General features: G+C 49.1%; 1 protein-coding gene across 1 annotated transcript in view; it reads left to right on the forward strand.

The window, feature by feature from the left end:
• nphp4 (nephronophthisis 4) overlaps positions 1–23,361 on the forward strand; it is a 217,768-nt gene that overhangs the window by 78,116 nt on the left and 116,291 nt on the right. The window contains exon 9 of the mRNA XM_055165588.1: positions 1,167–1,341. Within this exon, the coding sequence (XP_055021563.1) occupies positions 1,167–1,341 (175 nt within the window). The remainder of the gene's footprint in view (positions 1–1,166; positions 1,342–23,361) is intronic.

Below are 23,361 nucleotides of genomic sequence, written 5' to 3' on the forward strand. Positions count from 1 at the left end.
TGAAACTCGGACAGAAGATAAAAAAGGAGGAAAAAAGTAAAAAGCAGAACACAAAATACACTTCAAACATTTCAAAACAGATATATTGCGCCACATATTGCACTAATTCACTTAATCTGTCTCCAGCCACACGCACTTATTCTGTAAAAATTTAGATTGTGCACACATTTCATCTCTCCGTTTGGATTGGACAAAAAATAAATAAATAAAAAAAAGATTAAGTGCTGTGAGTTGCGTCTTTTGAGAAGCTGCAGTTCCCAAAAAGACAGACTGACAGAATGATAACACACATTTTAAGTGAAGTAAATTAAAATTCTGAAACCAAATTTGGGAATTAAATTACACTTTTTACTTTAAAAATTATGTAAAAATGTCATTAGAAAGGAAAAAAACCCTTAAAATTTAAAAGAATTAGAGTCTATTTTCCATCTGTAGAGGAGTTTAGACGAAAATCCTGTTTTTATCTGTCACTGGACAAAATCTCACAGCACAAAAGTTTTTATTTTTTATTTTTTTTAATGTACATTTATACGACATTGTTAACGACGTAGTTTTAGAGAAACTCAAATTCAACCTTGAGCCTAGAAAATCCTTTTGTGATTGGAAAATGAGCTGAAATTCTAACCTGGAAATGAAAAAATGCTGCTTATTTTTGTTGAATAAACAACTTACAAAATTTTTGAATTTAGTTCAGACAATCAATAAACATCAATAAAAATCTGTTAAAATCAATAGAAATTTGTTCATCTATGAAAATTATTTAAAAAAATTATAAAAAATAATAAATATCAGTTAAAGAGCTCTACTTTACGTTTATTCAGTTACAGGTGGTGACTGACTGACTGTGAGTGGGGGTCGCCTCTCCACAGATCTGACCTGAAACTTGGTCTGGTTTGAGTTCCATGAAGATAGAAAGATTTTTTTGTTGAAATTCAAACTCCTAAACACGACCACGAACGCTCGGACTGATCACAGGCTCCTGAAAACACGCTCTTTAAATCCATTTTGTGTTTTTTTTCTCAAGTTTTTCTTGTATTTTCTATTATCTGCGCTGCGTCACCATGGTAACTGCTGAACATTCCACTCATAGAGACCTATGTAGGACAGGAAGTATCAGTACTGGACAGGACAGTGTGTTTATTGTGTTTGTGCGTGTGTGTGGTCAGTGTCTGCTGCGTCAGGGGAGGGCGGCGGTCCAGACGCTGCACGAGCTCGACGTCCTGACCACAGACTACGTGGGAGAAGAGCCGCAGGGGCCGAGCGAAGACCGGGGCCCCGACTGGTCCCTCAGCGTCCACACCGTGCTCCGGGGCCGACTGCACGTCCGCACCGCAAATATAGGTACGTCTGCCTGACACTCGCCTGTTTGCTGTAATCACATGGAGCTTGTGCGTGTGTTGTGTTTTTGTTTTCTGGTTTGTTTCGGTCGCTGGTTTCGGTGGTGAATATTTATCACAGTTTTACATCAGTGAAGTGGCAGTTGAATGTTTTAAAGGAACTCCATGTAACTTTTCTGGCTGATGATCTGTCATTGGTTTGTCTCCATGGAGTCATTTGCAGTGACACCGTGCTGGGGGAGTTCTACATGTGTCTCTAAAACTGTGTCCAGACTGCGGCATCAAAAAATGTGCTGGGAGCCTCTAGATAGACTCCTTTGTGTTTGAGTTCAGACGTCCCCGACACATGTCCAGGACGTCCGCTGCACTCGGCGAGTGCCTTGTTTTCCCGGTCAACAGAGTGTCGTTTAGTGTTTTTATCAGTGTTGTGCATGAACGAGTTCAAAAGAACACGTTCATTTTTCAGTGAACTTTGAACTGAAGGCAACACATTTGTAAATCAAGAACTTGAACGTGAATTTGTTCAAATTATGTGAGATGAACGACGTACGTCACTGTTGGGGTTAAATTAAACGTCCAGTAATAAGGCACTCGTCAGCGTCGTCGCGCGTAACGAAGGCGGCTCCACAGGCGACTGCAGCAGGACGAACACGAGCGGCTCTGACTCTGTGTTTGTCAATGTAAAGACGATCAGACTTGACTGAGGCGTTTAGTCGCTTGTATCAGCTTCAGTGAAACTAACAGCTGAACAGACTTGTTTTTACCTTCTGTACAGACTGACCACGGCAAACACCAGGATTTCAAAAGTTTATTTCAAAGCACTAATGAACAGTCGATACGACACAGATCTGCCTCAGGAGCTCGATGTGCTGATGGTAAAAGCACAAACACAACAATAGATGTTCTCCCTACGCTCACGTAGAGCCTCAAAAAATAGGATGGATCCTGTTTTCTGAAGAGCTGCTCCACACACACACCGAGCGTGTGCAGAGGAGCCGTCCTCATTCACTTTCAGTACATTCTGACGTCCCTCTGACACAGAAACAACACACAGAGTCGTGTCCTTTAGTCCCACAGAAGCTGATGCATCAGCTCAGTTTATGCAAATGAGCCAAGTGGTTTTAAGTTTTCGCTTCTGTAAGACAAATGTGTCAAAGCTGAATTAAACACATTATAATGTCAAACGGACTGATGTGACTCGAGAGTCGTATATAACATAGTTTATATGTTGTATGGTTGTTGTAAACTCCAAGTCAGTTTGAAAAATAAGTGCAGCCGTTCATTTACAGATCTCACCTAAAAATAAAATGAACTGAACTTTGAACTAGTTCATGAAAAGTGTGAACTTGCTCAACACTGGTTTTTAGTACATAAACCATCAGTGGAGGTGATCATGTTTGCGGTGTTTATATATTTATAATCCACGTTGCTCCGTCACTGGAGGTCGGTCCCTGATTGGCTGACGCAGCATTTCTGATGCCAAAAGTTCAGCCTTTTTAACTCAGGCATCAGATGCTGTGGACGTCTGAACACTGAAGACACCAGATCCTCAGTGGCTGTTTCTGGAAGAAGCGCTGCAAAAACACATTATTCCCTGGACGCACGTCCACATAGACTTTGTTTTGTGAACTGGACGCCCTGACGTCGCGGTCAGAAACGCAGCAATATTAAACAGATTTCAGAATCATCCAAATCTGATTCTGCAGAGAAACTGGACTCAGGGATTTAATTTCTCAGAGAAAAAAAAAAAAACACTTTCAGGAATTTCCAGTAGAACAAAAGAAAAACAGAAAAAGAGAGAGAGACAGGTGAGAGGACAGACAGGTGAGAGGAGAGACAGGTGAGAGGGCAGACAGGTGAGAGGACAGACAGGTGAGAGGACAGACAGGTGAGAGGACAGACAGGTGAGAGGAGAGACAGGTGAGAGAGACAGGTGAGAGGACAGACAGGTGAGAGGAGACAGGTGAGAGAGACAGGTGAGAGGCACAGACAGACAGTGAGAGGACAGACAGGTGAGAGCACAGACAGGTGAGAGGACAGACAGGTGAGAGCAGACAGGTGAGAGCAGACAGGTGAGAGCACAGACAGGTGAGAGGACAGCAGGTGAGAGCACAGGTGAGAGGCACAGACAGGTGAGAGGACAGACAGGTGAGATGGCAGACAGGTGAGAGAGACAGGTGAGAGAGACAGGTGAGAGCACAGACAGGTGAGAGGACAGACAGGTGAGAGGACAGGTGAGAGAGACAGGTGAGAGCAGACAGGTGAGAGGACAGACAGGTGAGAGGACAGACAGGTGAGAGCAGACAGGTGAGAGGGCAGACAGGTGAGAGGACAGACAGGTGAGAGACAGACAGGTGAGAGGACAGACAGGTGAGAGGACAGACAGGTGAGAGGACAGACAGGTTGAGAGACAGTGAGAGACAGACAGGTGAGAGGACAGACAGGTGAGAGACAGGTGAGAGGGCAGACAGGTGAGAGGACAGACAGGTGAGAGGACAGACAGGTGAGAGGAGGAGAGAGACAGGTGAGAGAACAGGGTGAGAGAGACAGGTGAGAGAGACAGGTGAGAGAGCACACAGGTGAGAGGACAGACAGGTGAGAGGACAGACAGGTGAGAGGACAGACAGGTGAGAGGACAGACAGGTGAGAGGGCAGACAGGGGAGAGGACAGACAGGTGAGAGACAGGGTGAGAGAGACAGGTGAGAGCACAGACAGGTGAGAGGGCAGACAGGTGAGAGGACAGACAGGTGAGAGGACAGACAGGTGAGAGAGACAGGTGAGACAGGTGAGAGAGACAGACAGGTGAGAGAGACAGGTGAGGACAGACAGGTGAGAGGACAGACAGGTGAGAGGACAGACAGGTGAGAGGAGCGGGATGACAGGGCGTCTCTGGAGCTCAGACTGCTCCAAATCACAAACCCAAACAGAGTGACTCGTCTCTTCTCCGTCCAATTTGCTCCGGAGTGATTCTGCCCAACGATACGTCCCCGACCATTAATCAACCGACCAAACTCCAAACAAACAAACAAAGCGCCACCGCTCCACCTGGCCGCGCCTCTCTCCCTCCTCCTCCTCCTCCTCCTCCTCCCTCATCCTCCCCTCCTCCTCCTCCCCTCCCTCCTCCCTCCCTCCCCTCCTCCTCCTCCCCTCACCCCCCCTCCTCCTCCCCTCCCTCCCCTCCTCCTCCCCTCCCTCCTCCCCTCCCCTCCCCTCCTCCTCCTCCTCCTCCTCCTCCTCCCTCCCTCCCTCCTCCCCTCCCCTCCCTCCCTCCTCCTCCCCTCCCTCCTCCTCCTCCTCCCTCCTCCCTCCTCTCCTCCTCCCTCTCCCTCCCTCCTCCCTCTCCTCCCCTCCCCTCCCCTCCCCTCCTCCCCTCGTCCTCCCCTCCCTCCTCCCTCCTCCTCCCTCCCCTCCTCCCCTCCCTCACTCCCCTCCTCCCTCCTCCCTCCTCCCTCCCTCCTCCTCCTCCCTCTCCTCCCCTCCTCCCTCCCTCCTCCTCCTCCTCCCCTCCTCCTCCCCTCCTCCTCCCCTCCTCCTCCTCCCCTCACCCCCCTCCCTCCTCCCTCCCTCCCCTCCTCCCCTCCTCCTCCCCTCCTCCCTCCTCGTCCTCCCCTCTCCTCCCCTCCCCTCCCCCTCCTCCTCCCTCCTCCCCTCCTCCTCCCCTCCTCCTCCCCTCTCCTCCTCCTCCTCCTCCTCCCTCCCCTCCCTCCTCCCCTCATCCTCCCTCACCCCCCCTCCTCCCCCTCCCTCCTCCCTTCCTCCCTCCTCCTCCCTCCTCCTCCTCCCCTCCTCCCTCCTCCTCCCTCTCCCTCCTCCCTCCTCCCTCCCTCCTCCTCCCTCCCCTCCTCCCCCCTCCTCCTCCCCTCCTCCTCCCTCCTCCTCCCTCCCTCCTCCTCCTCCCCTGTCCTCCCCTCCTCCTCCTCCCCTCCTCCCCTCCCCTCCTCCCCTCCCCTCCCCTCCCCTCCTCTCTCCTCCTCCCCTCCTCCTCCTCCCTCCCCTCCTCCCCTCCTCCCTCCCCTCCCTCCCCTCCTCCTCGCTATCCTCCTCCCTCCTCCTCCCTCCTCCTCCTCCCTCCTCCTCCTCCTCCTCCTCCTCCTCCCCTCCCTCCTCCTCCTCCTCCTCCCCTCCTCCTCCTCCTCTCCTCCTCCCCTCCCTCCCTCCCTCCCTCCTCCTCCCCTCCTCCTCTCCTCCTCCTCTCTCCCCTCCTCCCTCCCTCCTCCTCCTCCTCCTCTCCTCTCCTCCCCTCATCCTCCCCCTCCTCCCCTCCTCCTCCTCCTCATCCTCCTCCTCCCTCCTCCTCATCCTCCCCTCGTCCTCCCCCGTCCTCCTCCCTCCCCTCCCCCTCCTCCCCTCCTTCGTCTCCCCCTCACCCCCTCCTCCTCCTCCTCCCCCCTCGTCCTCGCCCATCCTCCTCCTCCCCTCCTCCTCCTCCTCCCCTCCTCCTCCTCCTCATCCTCCTCCTCCTCTCCCTCCCCTTCCTCTCCCTCCTCCTCCCCTCCTCCTCCTCCTCCTCCCCTCTCGTCCTCTCCTCCTCCTCCCCTCTCCTCCCCTCCTCCTCTCTCCTCCTCCCCTCGTCCTCTCGCCCTCCTCCTCCTCCTCCTCCTCCCCTCGTCCTCTCGTCCTCCCTCACCCTCCTCCCTCTCCTCCCTCCTCCTCCCCTCGTCCTCCCTCCTCCTCCCTCCTCCTCCTCCTCCCCTCCTCCTCCTCCTCCTCCCTCCTCTCCCCTCCTCGCTCCTCCCCCCTCCTCCTCCTCCTCCTCCATCTCCTCCCCCCCCTCCTCCTCTCTCCTCCTCCCCCCTCCTCCTCCCCTCCTCCTCCCCTCTCCTCCCCTCGTCCTCCCCTCCTCCTCCCTCCTCCTCCCTCCTCCTCCCCTCCATCGTCCTCCCTCCTCCTCCTCCTCCCCTCCTCCTCCTCCCTCCCCCTCCTCCCCTCATCCTCCCTCCCCTCCCTCTCCTCCTCCCCTCCTCCTCCCTCCTCCTCCCTCCCCCTCCTCCCCTCCTCTTCCATCTCTCCTCCTCCTCCTCTCCTGTCCTCCTCCTCTCCTCGTCCTCCCCTCCTCTCCTCTCTCCCCTCCTCTCGCCTCTCCTCCTCCTCCCGCCTCCCCCTCCTCCTCCTCTCCTCTCTCCTCCCCTCCTCCTCCCCTCTCCTCCTCCTCCTCCTCCTCCCTTCCTCCCTCCTCTCTCCCCTCCTCCTCCCTCTCTCCTCCTCCTCGTCTTCCCCTCTCTCCTCGTCCCTTCGCCTCCCTCGTCCTCCCTCCTCCTCCCCTCCTTCCCCTCCTCCTTCCCCTCCCCTCCCTCCCCTCTCCTCCTCCTCTCCTCCTCCCCCTCCTCCCTTCCCCTCCTGCCTCCCCTCCTTCCCCTCCTCCTCCCTCGTCCTCCCCTCTTCCTCTCCTCCTCCTCCTCCCCCCCTCCCCTCCCCTCCTCCTCCCCTCCTCCTCCCCTCCTCCTCCCCTCTCCCCTCCTCCCTCCTCCTCCCTCCCCTCCTCTCCCTCCTCCCCTCGTCCTCCCTCTCCTCCTCCCCTCCTCCCCCCTCCCTCCCTCCCTCTCCTCCTCCCTCTCTCCCCTCTCCTCCCCTCCCTCCCCTCCCTCCTCCCTCCTCCCTCCCCCTCCCTCCTCCTCCTCCTCCTCCCTCCCCTCCCCTCCCCTCCCCTCCTCCTCCCCTCCCTCCCTCCTCCTCCCTCCCCTCCTCCCCTCCCTCCCCTCCTCCTCCTCCTCCTCCCTCCCTCCTCCCCCCCCTCCCCTCCCTCCTCCCTCCTCCTCCTCCCTCCTCCTCCCCCCTCCCCTCCCCTCCTCCTCCCTCCTCCTCCCCTCCCTCTCCCCTCCTCCTCTCCTCCTCCCTCTCCCTCCCCCTCCCCTCCTCCCCCTCCTCCCCTCCTCCTCCCCTCCCCCCTCCTCCCCTCCTCCTCCCCCCTCCTCCTCCCTCCTCCTCCCCCCTCCTCCTCCTCCTCCTCCCTCGTCCTCCCCTCCCCCTCCTCCTCCTCCCCTCCTCTCCTCCTCCTCCTCCTCCTCCTCCTCCTCCTCCCCCCTCCCCCCCTCCTCCTCCCCTCCCCTCCTCCTCCTCCTCCCCTCCTCCTCCCCCTCTTCCTGTCGTGGGCGAGCGGAGGAGTTTGTGCTCGGCGTCTCAATCCCGGAGAAGCAGCAGATTTCCATCGGCGACTCTGTTTAAAACGCAGACTGGCAGCTCGAAGACTCGACTCTGGGCGACGTCTCCTCAGGACGCAGCTCCTCTTCAGTTTCTCTGGAGACGTTTCCGTTTACCTGCACAATTTAAACAAAGACACACTGTTTTTTTTTTTTTTTTTTTTTGCAATTTTCTTTTTCTTTTCTTTAGGTGACTCAGTGTAAATCATAATCACAAAATAACTTTATCCAAACACATTTTCATATCCATATATATCATTTTCTTTCTCAGAATATTTTATTTGACCTGATCATTCTTTTGTCTTTCCTTCTTTTTTTATTACCATTTAATATTATTGGTTTAAATGTCATTATTTTAAATGACCATATTATTTTGTTATCATTTTCATTTAGAAGTTTTGAATGTCAGTCATTATTTTTAATTACTTTATCTTACAGGTTTTAATTTAAATCCTGAGTATAATTTTGAGGGTGTGTAGAGGCCAAATAAAATATAAAATGTGCTTTGCTTTGCATAAATGCAGCAGAGGGGCTCCATTAACCAGTCTGGCGCCACCTAGTGTCTCTGCTCAGTTTAATTTCTCTCAGCGACTAGATACACTAGATGGTTTGCAAGAACCCCAGAAGTTGTAGACCAAACACTGACCAATCAGTTAAGAATCAGACATTCTGTGTTGTCAACGATTCCCCAGATCGAGGATTTAAACCTGGAACAAAGAGAAAGTTTGGTGAATTTTATCTCGGGAAAAGACATTGTTGTCCTTCTTCCTACAGTATTTGGAGCATTTACAAACGTCACGAACAAACAGCAGCGATTGGTTAACTCATTTACGCCGGATGCTGTGCAGCGCTGAGTCTCCTGTCGGTGTTTCAGATTGTCTGGTGATCAGCGTAACTGGTAAAGGCGGAGCCACATCTGGAAGCATGGGGGGCGTGTCCTCCTCTCACTTCCATTTGTTGTCCATGGTCAAGCACAACATTTTTGTGTTTGACCATGTTTATTTGTTACATGACATAGTGACATGGCACCTGTTATAGGAGCGTCTGGAGCAGCAACCAGATCAAGTGTTTGAGTGCGTTCATGCTCTGCAGTAAAGAGCAACGTTTGTTACTTCAAACCAGGTCTTGATGGAAACGTGCGGGAAACATTTGGATTATTTTTCAATGGAGAAATAATACGCCACGATAAAGAAGGTTTAACGCGACAGTACAGCTCCGGCAGTTTTGTGTCTCTATGGGAGTGAATGGAAGCGAGAGGAGGCCACGCCCCCCATGCTTCCAGATGTGGCTCCGCCTTTACCAGTTACGCTGATCACCAGACAATCTGAAACACCGACAGGAGACTCAGCGCTGCGCAGCATCCGGCATAAATGAGTTAAATGATAAAAATGACCCGTCTACTGTCGAGTGAATGAATCCTAATGCTGCGAGGTCACACAGTTTCTTCAAAGTGAACCTGGCTGATGCATCAGGTCAGGGCTCCGTGCACTGACATCTTGGTCTGGTGTGTGGGAGAACCTCAGCGTCCCCGAGCCACACGCAGTCGAACCTGCTTGGAAATAAGTCAGTTGGACCAGTTTTGTTTGGTTTGCAGGTGTGAAAGGAGCAAACTGGAGTCTAGATGTTACAGAAGAAATATTTTATTACCTGATGTGGACCAAATAATCAAACTAACGGAGTGAAAGCGCCTTGTGCTGGACAAATCTCTGCTAAACATGCAAATAAATGTACTTTGTGAATGTGAACTGTAGAAACTGGAGCAGGAAGTTGGATTTTGCCTCGTTTTGCTCATTTGTAAATCCAACAGTTTGTGTGTGTTTCAGTCTCTACAAACACATTTTCATTCATGTTCTTCTCGTCCTGGTTAAATGAACGTGAGAGAACAGAACGAGCTCCAGGCTCAGAGGAACTCGTCTAAACCGTCAGCGCTGGAGGCGCTGGAGGATCTTCACGTACGTCTCTCCTGCTTCACTCTGTGGAGACAAGAACGTCACACGAGTCGTGTTTAGACCTGCTCCCCAGAGGGCGACGTCGAGCTCAAACTGTCAGAGTGTTTGTTTTTAAAAAAAAACTTATTTCTATAATTAAAATAAATTTAAAGGTCCTATATTACACTTTTACCCAGGGGTCCCCAACCCCCCCAAACTAGAACTAAACCAGGACTAAAACAAGACTAAACCAGGACTAAACCAGGACTAAAACAGGTCTATACCAGGATTAAAACAGGATTTAATCAGGACTAAAACAAGACTAAACCAGGACTAAAAATAGGACTAAATCAAGACTAAACCAGGACTAAAACAGGTCTATACCAGGACTAAAACAGGATTTAATCAGGACTAAAGCAGGACTAAAACCAGGACTAAACCAGGACTAAACCAGGTCTAAAACCAGAACTAATCCAGGACTAAAACCAGAACAAAAACCAGGACTAAACCAGAACTAAACCAGGACTAAAACAGGATTTAATCAGGACTAAACCAGGACTAAAACCAGGACTAAAACCAGGACTAAACCAGGACTAAAACCAGGACTAAACCAGAACTAAACCAGGACTGAACCAGAAATAAACCAGGACTGAAACAGGACTAAAACAAGTCTAAAACCAGGACTAAAACAGGACTAAAACCAGGACTAACCAGGACTAAAACAGGATTTAATCAGGACTAAACCAGGACTATAAAAGGACTAAACCACTAAACCTTCTGGTTTAGTGATTTAGTCCTAAACCAGGATTAAATCAGGTTTAAAACCAGGATTAAACCAAGACTGAACCAGGACTAAATCAGGACTAAACCACGTCAAAACCAGGACTAAAACCAGGTCAAGTTTTTTATAAATGATCAGTTTGTCTACATCTCCAAAAATCTATTTATTTCTGTAAAGTTTGAAAATGTCCAGAGGCTGAAATGATCCAGGTGATTCTAGTGAAGATGTGTGGAGTTTAAAAACACAGTGGAGCACTTCCTCTATCACCACATGATGACATCACAAGGTGGAACAGAGTGTTGTTTTTTTTCAGTTTGAGAGAAGAGCTCAGCCTAAATGTGCCGAGTTTGTGAGTTTAAAAATGTGTGAATGAAACAAAACACAAAACAGAACAGAAAACAGAATCATATGTCCTACTTTTTTTTTTTATTTTTTAATGTTTTATATTTTTTTTAAATTAGAATGTTCCAGAGTTGTTGAAGATCTGTGATCTGTGCTTTGAGTCGGAGTGGAGTTGTGTTGTTGTGGAGTTGTGTTGTTTGTGGTGTTGTGTTGTTGTGTTGTTGTGGAGTTGTGTTGTTGTGTTGTTGTGGAGTTGTGTTGTTGTGTTGTTGTGGAGTTGTGTTGTTGTGTTGTTGTGTTGTTGTGGAGTTGTGTTGTTGTGGAGTTGTGTTGTTGTTGTTGTGTGTTTGTTGTTTGTTGTGTGTGTAGTTGTGTTGTTGTTGTGTTGTTGTGTTGTTGTGGAGTTGTGGAGTTGTGTTGTTGTGTTGTTGTGTTGTTGTGTTGTGTTGTGTGTTGTGTTGTTGTGTTGTGTTGTTGTGTTGTTGTGAGGTCAGTGGGTTGTGTTGGCAGACGGGCAGCGTCGCTCTGGGTTTGGCACGACCGCTTTTCTGCTCCTTATCTCCCTCTGCCTCACGCTTCATCTGCCCAGATCCCACCACCACCACCACCGCCACCACCACCACCGCCACCACCCACCCCGCCGCCTCACTCCTCCACCCCTCCTCCCCTCCACCTCTCCTCCACCCCTCCACCCCTCCACCCTCCTCCCCTCCTCCACCTCCACCCCTCCCCCTCCCCTCCACCCCTCCTCCACCCCTCCTCTCCTCCATCTCTCCTTTTCTCCTTCTTCTCTCCTCCTCTCTTCCATCTGTCCTCCTCTCCTCCTCCTTTTCTCCTCCATCTCTCCTCCTCTTCTCCTCTTCCTCTCCTCTACCTCTCCTCATCTCCCCTCCTCTCCTCCATCCCTCCTCCTCCATCCTTCCTCTTCTTCTCGTTTCCTCTCTTCCATCTCTCCTTCTCTCCTCCATCTCTCTTCTAACCCTCCATCTCTCCTCCCCTTCTCCATCCTTCCTCTTTTCCTCTTTTCCTCTCCTCTCCTCCTCCTCTCCTCTCCTCCTCCTCTCTTCTCCTCCACCTCTCTTCTCCTCCACCTCTCCTCCTCTCCTCTCCTCCTCCTCTCCTCCTCCTCTCTCTCCTCTCTCTCTCTCTCTCCTCCACCTCTCTTCTCCTCCGCTCTCTCTCTTCTGTCTCTTCTTCGTTTACTCTGAAGTGTTTTTCTCTCGTTTTCTTCGGCTCTTTGGATCTTTCATTCGTCCGTCAGTGTGAGAGACTCAAACTGAACCAGACCAGAGCTCAGGAAAAACCCCGAGGAGAAACTTCTGCTGAAACATCTGGATTTAACTGGATCCTGATTAAAAACATCTACACGTGTGTCGAGAAAGTTCAAGATCGTCCAGTGTGTCGAGTTTTTTATTTTTTATTTTAGTGACTGGAGCTGTGGGAGCTGATACAGCGGTTGGTGCTATTTTAACTGTTGCCATGGTTACACAAGTTACAGTGGTTGCCGTGGTTACAAATGTCGGTGTGGTTACAGTGGTTGTTGGTGTTGTTGCCATGGTTACAGTGGTTGTTGTTGTCGTTGCCCTGGTTACAGTTCTTGTTGTCGTAGTTACAGTGGTTGGTGCAGTTGTCGTGGTTACAGTGGTTGTCGTTGCCGTGGTTACAATGGTTGGTGTTGTTGCCGTGGTTACAGTTGTTGTTGTCGTTGTCGTGGTTACAGTGGTTGGTGCGGTTGTCGTGGTTACAGTGGTTTGATGTCGTTGCCGTGGTTACAGTGGTTTGTTGTCGTGGTTACAGTGGTTGTTGGTGTCGTTGTCGTGGTTACAGTGGTTTGTTGGTGTTGCCATGGTTACAGTTGTTGTTGTCGTTGTCGTGGTTACAGTGGTTGGTGCGGTTGTCGTGGTTACAGTGGTTTGTTGTCGTTGCCGTGGTTACAATGGTTGGTGTTGTTTCCGTGGTTACAGTGGTTTGTTGTGTGTTGTCGTGGTTACAGTGGTTTGATGTCGTTGCCGTGGTTACAGTGGTTTGATGTCGTTGCCGTGGTTACAGTGGTTTGATGTCGTTGCCGTGGATACAGTGTCGGCTGCGCTCAGAGCAGTCGGACCGACGGGTGCGAGCGCCTGTCACAGCCTGAGTGTGTCCGTCAGGTGAACACCCGTCCATCACACGTGACAGGGGTGAGTCCGACAGGCGCTCACCGCACGGCTTTATGTGAACTGACAGGTGCAGTCGGCTGTGCACACTGACAGGTGACAGCCCTGTCAGAGCCCGGGATGAGTCTGGTCATCTGTGTGTGAAAGAGAAACTGCACCTTTGACCCGAGAGAAACGACCAAGACCAGGACCAAGACCAGGACCAAGACCAGACCAGAACCAAGACCAAGACCAAGACCAAGACCAGGACCAAGACCAGGACCAAGACCAGGACCAGAACCAAGACCAAGACCAGGACCAAGACCAGGACCAAGACCAGGACCAGACCAAGACCAAGACCAGACCAGGACCAAGACCAGGACCAGGACCAGGACCAGACCAGGACCAAGACAAGACCAAGACCAAGACCAGGACCAAGACCAGGACCAAGACCAAGACCAGGAGACCAGGACCAAGGACCAAGACGACCAAGACCAAGACCAAGACCAAGACCAAGACCAAGACCAGGACCAAGACCAGGACCAAGACCAAGGACCAAGACCAAGACCAGGACCAAGACCAAGGACCAAGACCAAGACCAGACCAACCAAGACCAAGACCAACAAGACCAAGACCAAGGACCAGGACCAGGACCAGGACCAAGACCAGACCAAGACCAAGACCAGAAACAAGACCAGGACCAAGACCAAGACCAGGACCAAGACCAGACCAAACCAAGACCAAGACCAGGACAAGACCAGGACCAGACCAAGACCAGGACCAAGACCAAGGACCAAGACCAGACCAACCAAGACCAAGACCAAGACCAAGACCAGGACCAAGGACCAGGACCAAGACCAAGACCAAGACCAAGACCAAGACCAGACCAGACCAAGACCAGGACCAAGGACCAGGACCAAGACCAGAAAGACCAGGACCAAGACCAGACCAGACAAGACCAAGACCAGGACCAACCAGACCAGACCAAGACCAGACCAAGACCAAGACCAGACCAAGGACCAGGACCAAGACCAAGACCAAGACCAGGACCAGACCAAGACCAGGACCAAGACCAGGACCAAGACCAGGACCAGACCAGGAGACCAGGACCAAGGACCAGGACCAAGACCAGGACCAGACCAGACAACCAGACCAAGACCAAGACCAGACCAGACCAAGACCAAGACCAGGACCAAGACCAGGACCAAGGACCAGAAAACCAAGACCAAGACCAGGACCAAGACCAGGACCAAGACCAGGACCAAGACCAGACCAGACCAAGACCAAGACCAGGACCAAGACCAGGACCAAGACCAGGACCAAAACCAGGACCAAAACCAGGACCAAGACCAGGACCAAGATTAAGACCAGGACCAGGACCAGGACCAGAAACAAGACCAAGACAAAGACCAAGACCAAGACCAAGACCAGGACCAAGACCAAGACCAAGACCAAGACCAGACCAGGACCAAGACCAAGACCAAGACCAAGACCAAGACCAAGACCAGGACCAAGACCAGGACCAAGAAAACCAGACCAAGATTAAGAGACCAGGACCAGGACCAAGACCAGGACCAAGACCAAGACCAGACCAGGACCAAAACCAGGACCAAAACCAGGACCAAGACCAGGACCAAGATTAAGACCAGGACCAGGACCAGAAACAAGACAAGACCAAGACCAGGACCAGGACCAAGACCAGGACCAGGACCAAGACCAGGACCAAGACCAGGACCAGGACCAAGACCAGAGTCCAGTTTTTCTGCTCCAGTCCTAAAGCAAAAGTGACTTATTCTCAAAATAATCCACTGAACGAGACAAGTGATGGTGAATCTGGTTTGTGTATTTGAACAGGACAGTGAAAGAGACAATTAAAGGGGCAGTGTGACAGGGACAGTGTGACAGGGACAGTGTGACAGGGGCACTGTGACAGGGACAGTGTGACAGTGTTCTCTCCCCATGCTAAGTCACTCCCCCTTCAGAGCGACATCACAACACAATCTGCATGCTTCCCATTAATGAAGCACGGACCAAATCTAAACCAATGATCCTCAGACTTTAATCTCCACAGACGAGTTTATGTCCGACAATATTTCGAGGACCAGGAACGGCCTGGTTCAGACCTGGTTTAGTCCTGGTTTTAGACGTAGTTTAGTCCTGTTTTAGACCTGGTTTAGTCCTGGTTTAGACCTGGTTTTGTCCTAGTTTTAGGCCTGGTTTAGTCCTGGTTTTAGATGTAGTTTAGTCCTGTTTTAGTCTCAGGTTAGTCCTGGTTTAGACCTTGTTTTGGTTCTGGTTTAGTCCTGGTTTTAGACTTGGTTTAGTCCTGGTTTTAGACCTGTTTTAGACCTCTTTTAGTCCTGCTTTTGGTTTTGGTTTAGTCCTGGTTTTAGACTAAACCTTGATTTTACATCGTCTCTTTAAACACAGACAGTGCGTCCTGCTGCCAGCAGAGGGCGCACTGTCGTAGATATAATCACTGTTTCCTTTTGAACCAGTGTGAGTAAAATAATCCCTGATGTGTCCGTTTAAAGCTCGTTTTACTCTATGTTCTGTGTGTGTAAATATAATGAGGATGGAGCTGACGTCGCCGCTCCGCTGATCCGCTCCGGCCGGACCCGTGAGCTCGCCGTCGTAGCCCAGCGCCGACGTTCACGCCGACTCAGCAAACTCCACGCTGCCGGTTAATCTCATCCCATTATAAAACTCTCCATGATGAACTCTGAAGGTGAACGAGTCTCCTCCGTCCAATCAGACTTGAGTCCTGCGGCGAGCGACACGAACCTGAGCCACCGACGTGAACCTGAGACGCCGACGACACGAACCTGAGACGCCGACGCCAACCTGAGCCACCGACGACACGAACCTGAGCCGCCGACCAACCTGAGACGCCGACGACACGAACCTGAGACGCCGACATGAACCTGAGCTGCCGACGTGAACCTGAGACGCCGACGACACGAACCTGAGCCCGACGCCAACCTGAGACGCCGACGACACGAACCTGAGCCACCGACGTGAAGAGACCGACCTGAAGCCGCCGATGCCAACCTGAGACCGCCGACGACACGAACCGAACCTGAGCCGCCGATGCAACCTGACCTGAGACGCCGACGACACGAACCTGAGACGCCGACATGAACCTGAGCTGCGACGTGAACCTGAGACGCCGACGACACGAACCTGAGACGCCGAAGTGAACCTGAACCACTGACATGAACCTGAGACGCCGACGCAAACCTGAGCCACCGACATGAACCTGAGCTGCCGACGTGAACCTGAGACGCCGACGACACGAACCTGAGACGCCGACATGAACCTGAGCTGCCGACGTGAACCTGAGACGCCGACGACACGAACCTGAGACGCCGAAGTGAACCTGAGCCACCGACATGAACCTGAGACGCCGACGCAAACCTGAGCCACCGACATGAACCTGAGCCACTGACATGAACCTGAGCCACTGACATGAACCTGAGACGCCGACGAACCTGAGCCACTGACATGAACCTGAGACGCCGACGACACGAACCTGAGCCGCCGACGCGAGAAAAGAACCACCAGAGTTTCAGGACGTGTTTGTACAGATTTGTACGATGACTGACATGGTTTTGTGCGTTCACGTAGATTTTCTGTCTCGTGTTGGTGAAGCGCTCTGATCCCAGTGAGTCAGGGGTCACCAAAACCCCCGAGCCGCGGACCAGGACCAGGACCAGGACCAGGACCGTGTGTGGTTTGGTACCAAAAGCGCAAACCCCCGCTCCCATATGCATCTCAAAACCAGGACTAAACCAGAACTAAAACCAGGATTAAAACAGGACTTAAACCAGGTCTAAACCAGGACTACAACAGAACCAAACCAGGTCTAGACCATGCGGCGCCGTTGCAGCCTCTGGTCCTCGGGCCCCTCACCCCTCGCCCCTCGCCCCGCCCTCACTCGTTTACCTCTCAACGTTTACCTCACAAGTTTATCACCAAAAAGTACCAAAGTAACAAGTGACTTAAAAAGTAACTTTCCATAGAGGGTAACTAAGTAAAGTCAGGGATTACTTTTTAAAGAAGTAACGAGCAAACAAGACTTTTGTAAAGTAACTTCCCCAATGCTGTGTATGAATGAGTGAGTGTGTGAGTGTGTGACTGTGTGAGTGTTTGAGTGACTGTGTGAGTGACTGTGTGAGTGTGTGAGTGACTGTGTGAGTGTGTGAGTGAGTGTGTGAGTGACTGTGACTGTGTGAGTGTGTGAGTGACTGGGTGAATGACTGTGTGAATGACTGTGTGAGTGTGTGAATGACTGTGTGAGTGACTGTGTGAGTGTGTGAATGACTGTGTGAGTGTGTGAATGACTGTGTGAGTGACTGTGTGAGTGTGTGAATGACTGTGTGAGTGTGTGATGACTGTGTGAGTGACTGTGTGAGTGTGTGAGTGACTGTGTGAGTGTGGTGAATGACTGTGTGAGTGTGTGAATGACTGTGTGAGTGACTGTGTGAGTGACTGTGTGAGTGTGTGAATGACTGTGTGAGTGTGTGAGTGACTGTGTGAGTGACTGGGTGAGTGTGTGAGTGAGTGTGTGAGTGAGTGGGTGAGTGTGTGAGTGACTGTGTGAGTGTGTGAGTGACTGTGAGTGACTGTGTGTGTGAGTGACTGTGTGAGTGTGTGAGTGACTGTGTGAGTGACTGTGTGACTGTGTGAGTGACTGTGTGAGTGACTGTGTGACTGTGTGAGTGACTGTGTGAGTGTGTGAGTGACTGTGTGAGTGACTGTGTGACTGTATGAGTGACTGTGTGAGTGTGTGAGTGAGTGGGTGAGTGACTGTGTGAGTGTGTGAATGACTGTGTGAGTGACTGTGTGAGTGACTGTGTGAGTGTGTGAGTGAGTGTGTGTGAGTGACTGTGTGTGACTGTGTGAGTGACTGAGTGTGTGAGTGAGTGTGTGTGAGTGACTGTGAGTGACTGTGACTGTGTGAGTGTGTGTGAGTGTGGTGAGTGACTGTGTGAGTGTGTGACTGTGTGTGAGTGTGTGAGTGAGTGTGTGAGTGTGTGAGTGAGTGTGTGAGTGACTGTGTGAGTGACTGTGAGTGACTGTGTGAGTGTGTGAGTGTGTGAGTGTGTGTGGTGAGAGTGTGGTGAGTGTGTGAGTGACTGTGTGAGTGTGTGAGTAACTGTGTGAGTGTGTGAGTGACTGTGTGAGTGATTGGGTGAGTGTGTGAGTGACTGTGTGTGTGAGTGTGTGAGTGACTGTGTGAGTGTGTGTGAGAGTGACTGTGTGAGTGACTGTGTGTGTGAGTGAGTGTGTGAGTGTGTGAGTGAGTGTGTGAGTGTGTGAGTGTGTGAGTGAGTGTGTGAGTGAGTGTGTGAGTGACTGGGTGAGTGACTGGGTGACTGTGTGAGTGACTGGGTGAGTGTGTGAGTGACTGGGTGAGTGTGTGAGTGACTGTGTGAGTGTGTGAGTGACTGTGTGACTGTGTGAGTGACTGTGTGAGTGTGTGAGTGACTGTGTGACTGTGTGAGTGACTGGGTGAGTGTGTGAGTGACTGGGTGAGTGTGTGAGTGACTGGGTGAGTGTGTGAGTGACTGTGTGAGTGTGTGAGTGACTGTGTGAGTGACTGGTGTGAGTGAGTGTGTGAGTGACTGTGTGAGTGTGTGAGTGAGTGACTGTGTGAGTGTGTGAGTGTGTGAGTGACTGTGTGAGTGTGATGTGTGAGTGTGTGAGTGACTGTGTGTGTGTGAGTGTGTGTGAGTGACTGTGTGAGTGTGTGTGAGTGAGTGAGTGTGTGAGTGTGTGAGTGAGTGTGAGTGTGTGAGTGTGTGAGTGAGTGTGTGAGTGAGTGTGTGAGTGACTGGGTGAGTGACTGGGTGACTGTGTGAGTGACTGGGTGAGTGTGTGAGTGACTGGGTGAGTGTGTGAGTGACTGTGTGAGTGAGTGTGAGTGACTGTGTGACTGTGTGAGTGACTGTGTGAGTGTGTGAGTGACTGTGTGAGTGAGTGACTGTGTGAGTGACTGTGTGAGTGACTGTGTGAGTGAGTGGTGTGTGAGTGAGTGAGTGTGGTGAGTGTGTGAGTGACTGTGACTGTGTGAGTGACTGTGTGTGAGTGACTGTGTGAGTGACTGTGAGTGACTGTGAGTGTGAGTGACTGTGTGAGTGTGTGAGTGACTGTGTGAGGTGTGAGTGCTGTGTGAGAGTGACTGAGTGTGTGTGAGTGACTGTGTGAGTGTGTGAGTGACTGTGTGAGTGTGTGAGTGACTGTGGGTGAGTGTGTGAGTGACTGTGTGAGTGAGTGAGTGTGTGAGTGACTGTGTGAGTGTGTGAGTGACTGTGTGAGTGTGTGAGTGACTGTGTGAGGGTGTGAGTGACTGTGTGAGTGACTGTGTGAGTGACTGTGTGAGTGACTGTGTGAGTGACTGTGTGAGTGACTGTGTGAGTGTGTGAGTGACTGTGTGAGTGACTGTGTGAGTGACTGTGTGAGTGAGTGAGTGACTGGGTGAGTGTGTGAGTGACTGTGTGAGTGAGTGAGTGTGTGAGTGACTGTGTGAGTGTGTGAGTGACTGTGTGAGGGTTAGGGTTACGTGACCTTTTACTTGTTTTACTGAACTTTATTCTGTAAATGTTGAACTGATAAACGATCGACGATCATCTGCACTTTAAAGACGAGCTGTTCCGCTTCTCTGGAGTTTTAGTTGGTACCTGGTTTGGTTTGTTTGCTGAGCACTGGACAGAATCACACAGCTGAACACAAAGAGGGTTTGAATAGGGCCCTGGAGAGATCACTAGATTACTCAAACATGCACAGATGACGTTTAAAATCTCTTCAGGCCAGTTCTGACGAGGAAACAATGTTAGAACACAGTTTATACATAATACCTCCTCATTAAAGAAGACATATTGTGCTGAAATGACTGTGTGACGTGTGTGTGTGTGTGTGTGTAAGTGTGTGTGTGTTTGTGTGTGTTTAATGAGTGTGTGAGCAGCAGACTGTCAGCTCCAGTGAAAGACTCAAACTCATGTCTTTCTCTGATTTAATTAAGACGAGATGAAGCGACAGTCATTCATTAAAGCTGTAAGTCTGAACGCCGCTCGCCGCCGGCCGCTCGCCACAGCCACGTTTAACACGGGACAAAAGCTCGTTATCGCCCGTCGGCAGCCTGGAGCCGAGACTCACGGCCTGATTCTAGACCAGAGAAGAGATCAGCGTTTTTAGAACTGTACTTTTACTCTTAGTTTTTATTTCTTCTGTGAGCCCAGTCAAACAGAAGTAAACAACAAGGCCAAAACTTCAAGTTAATTCATCTGATATAAAAATGTATTGAACAGATACATATGTACTCTAGTTTATCAAACTGTTGACCTTTTTTCTGTACCATTTTTGGTTCTAAAGTTCCATATGTTTTAAACAGACCATGTATGAAACATGGAACAAAAATTATTTCCCAAATTTCAAAGACCCAAAAATCATGTAAATAAATGTGATTGTATTTCATCATATCTTGTGTTATTCCATCTTTGAACTGTTGATGAAGGGACAGGATTAAAAAAAAAAAAAAAAAGGATTTAAAATGATAAAGATTAGCTTGGAAGGACTGACATATTTTATAGAAATGGTTTCCTTTCATTTTCAAGTAATATTAAAGTATTTGGAAGAAAAAAGAGACAAATGATGTAAAATCCTGCACCTTCTACTTGTTTGTACAATTTTCCCTCCGTTACTTTTCCCTCCGTTACCATGAACTTTCTTAATAAAAAATCTCATGAGTCAAAAAGTCAGAGGTTTTTCAACCTAATCTTGTTCCATATGGTAGAAAACTATATGAAGCAAATATTCAAACCAGTTTGTTAAGGATATGGAAGTGAGAACCAAGAGTTATCACTGTTTGGATTTATTGACCAAAAAGTGCTGCATATTTCATTCCCTCCGTTACCGACATGAGTTTTAAATTTTTTGTCTTGAACTTGAAAGAATCTCACAGGTTTAACTTGACCCTGTTGGAGTGTAACTCTTTCCTACATTCTGATACTTTACTTATTTCAATAGTTCCTCTAGTTTCTGAATAAGAGACATTTGAATGTATAAAATCTGACCCTGTTTCCCTCCGTTAAACCTTGACCAGACCCACATTTAACTTTTTCTTTTTTTTTTTTTTTTTTTTTTTTAACTCTGTTTATTATAATTTTAAGATATTCAAAATATACATAGCATTATCTCCAACAACATATTTCACAATTTTTACATTTGAATTATTCAGAGACAGAAAATTAAGATATATAAAATTTGAAAAAATAAATAAAAAACAAAACCAAACAGAACACCTGCACAGAAAATATATATATACATACATATATAAACAATACACATACAATAAAAAGGACAACCTATATATAAATACACATACTGCATTTAAAATGTAAGGCATTACATTACTATTACATTACTTTACTTTAAGTTACTCTCACCAAAATAACTGCGAAGATGCTGAACTTTTGTGCCATATATGGACTGAACCAGGACTAAACCAGGACTGAACTAGGACTAAACCAGGACTGAACTAGGACTAAACCAGGACTGAACTAGGACTAAAACAGGACTCACTGTGACGGTCTTGAAGGTGATGCAGGAGAAAGGAGCGACTCTGCTCCGCACCTCACGGAGGTAAAAGCGTCTGTCGCCCGATCGTACTTTACAGACACTCTGCTGTGGGGCTCCAGATCCTGATTTCAGCAGCTGTTTGCTCGTACCAAACCCGGTGCAAGATTCTGCTACAGCGCGTAACTTCTACCTTCTTCAGCGTGTCCAGAAGTCCAACTTTTTGTGTGATGGTTACATCTTCCTCTGTCTTTTGGGTGCGAGCGCAGGAGACTTTGTCAGTGCAGAATGTTTTGTCGACGTTGTGAGTTTTGTCACGGAGAAAACTTACAAACATACAGCACTTCAGAATCCAACATTTATTTAAATTTGGCAGCTGAACACATTCTGTACTGTACAGGAGACAGGAGTCCCTCAGCCAATCAGGACGCAGCGGGAGGAACGTGTCCATACACTGTAAAAACAAAAAGCATGCAAAATTGCACTAAAAAAATCTGCGAAACAGCGAGACCACAAAAGGTGAAAGCGCGATAGAGCAAGAGACGACTGTAAACCAGGTCTAAACCAGAACTGACCCAGGTCTAAACCAGGTCTAAACAGCGTGGAGTTCTGTGTCGGTCCTTTTGCTCGTGGTTAACTGACGGTGTGGGCGGCCGCGTCTCCGGCGTTTCATCGCAGCTGATATCGCAGTGATTTCTATGAAGAAAAACCCACCACTTCAATCCAGGTTAAAAATGCATTGTGATGCACTTTACTCACATTTGTACCGAGTAAAATATAATTTTTTTCCCCCTGTAATGCCACATTACTGGGTTACAGCAAAAAGCAATGTATTACAATAATTTGTTACTTTTAAAACGCGTTACTCCCAACACTGGCTGTTTGGAAGGAGGTGGAAAACGCTGGAAGCTCCTGAGTTACAGGTTGGAGACCCCTGAGCTCCAGGACAGAGCTCGGGTTTGCGTTGTCACAAATCGTTAGCATCATTAAGTCCATTTTCAAGCTTTTCATGAAGATAAAGTAAAAATCCCCTGTTGTGCTGTAGTGTGTTTAGTGACAGGTTTGTATTTATGGGTTTAGTTGGAGCTCGGGGCCAATGACACAGACACAACCGGATCTGGAGACTAGAATGAGACACAAAACTCAATTTCACCAAAAAATGACTTTGGTGTTTTGCTGTGGCCGCAGCACCAAGTTTAATCTTAGTGATTTTTGTGAGTTCATAGACTCTGGATCCTTCTTGTTTGGCTGCGGCTGAAGCGTTTGCTCCTGTCACAGGGTCTGCGGACTCGTTGGGCCCAGGGGGTTTGGGTCGACGCCAACAAACACGACAACACGACAAATGTGACCAGAGCGTCGCGCGGTTTAACTTGGGTCAACATTATGTAAATGAGGAGAGATATCACCGCGGCAACAGACACTCAGGCACATGTGAGGCATCGGCCGAGGAGCTAAATGTGTTTGTTTGTATCAGAAACACCTGCTGTAATCAGGACAGTCTTATGTGATGTCACCAAGTACATGAAACTGCAGAGGCCCCAGGAAACACGACTCAGAAAGATGCAAACAAAGAAAACAGAGTTTACTCAGAAAGTGCCAAGAGCAGTCTTTTATACATACATACATACATGCATACATACATACATACACATACATACATACATACATACATACATACATACATACATACATACATACATACATACATACATACATACATACATACATACATACATACATACATACATACATACATACATACATACATACATACATACATACATACATACATACATACATACATACATACATACATACATACATACACATACATACATACATACATACATACATACATACATACATACATACATACATACATACATACATACATACATACATACATACATACATACATACATATACATACATACATACATACATACATACATACATACATACATACATACATACATACATACATTACATACATACATACATACATACATACATACATACATACATACATACATACATACATACATACATACATACATACATACATACATACATACATACATACATACATACATACATACATACATACATACATACATACATACATA

This window comes from Boleophthalmus pectinirostris, unplaced genomic scaffold (genome assembly GCF_026225935.1).
Source record: "Boleophthalmus pectinirostris isolate CB_2022bp ecotype Guang Dong unplaced genomic scaffold, ASM2622593v1 HiC_scaffold_8, whole genome shotgun sequence".
NCBI lineage: Eukaryota > Metazoa > Chordata > Actinopteri > Gobiiformes > Gobiidae > Boleophthalmus > Boleophthalmus pectinirostris.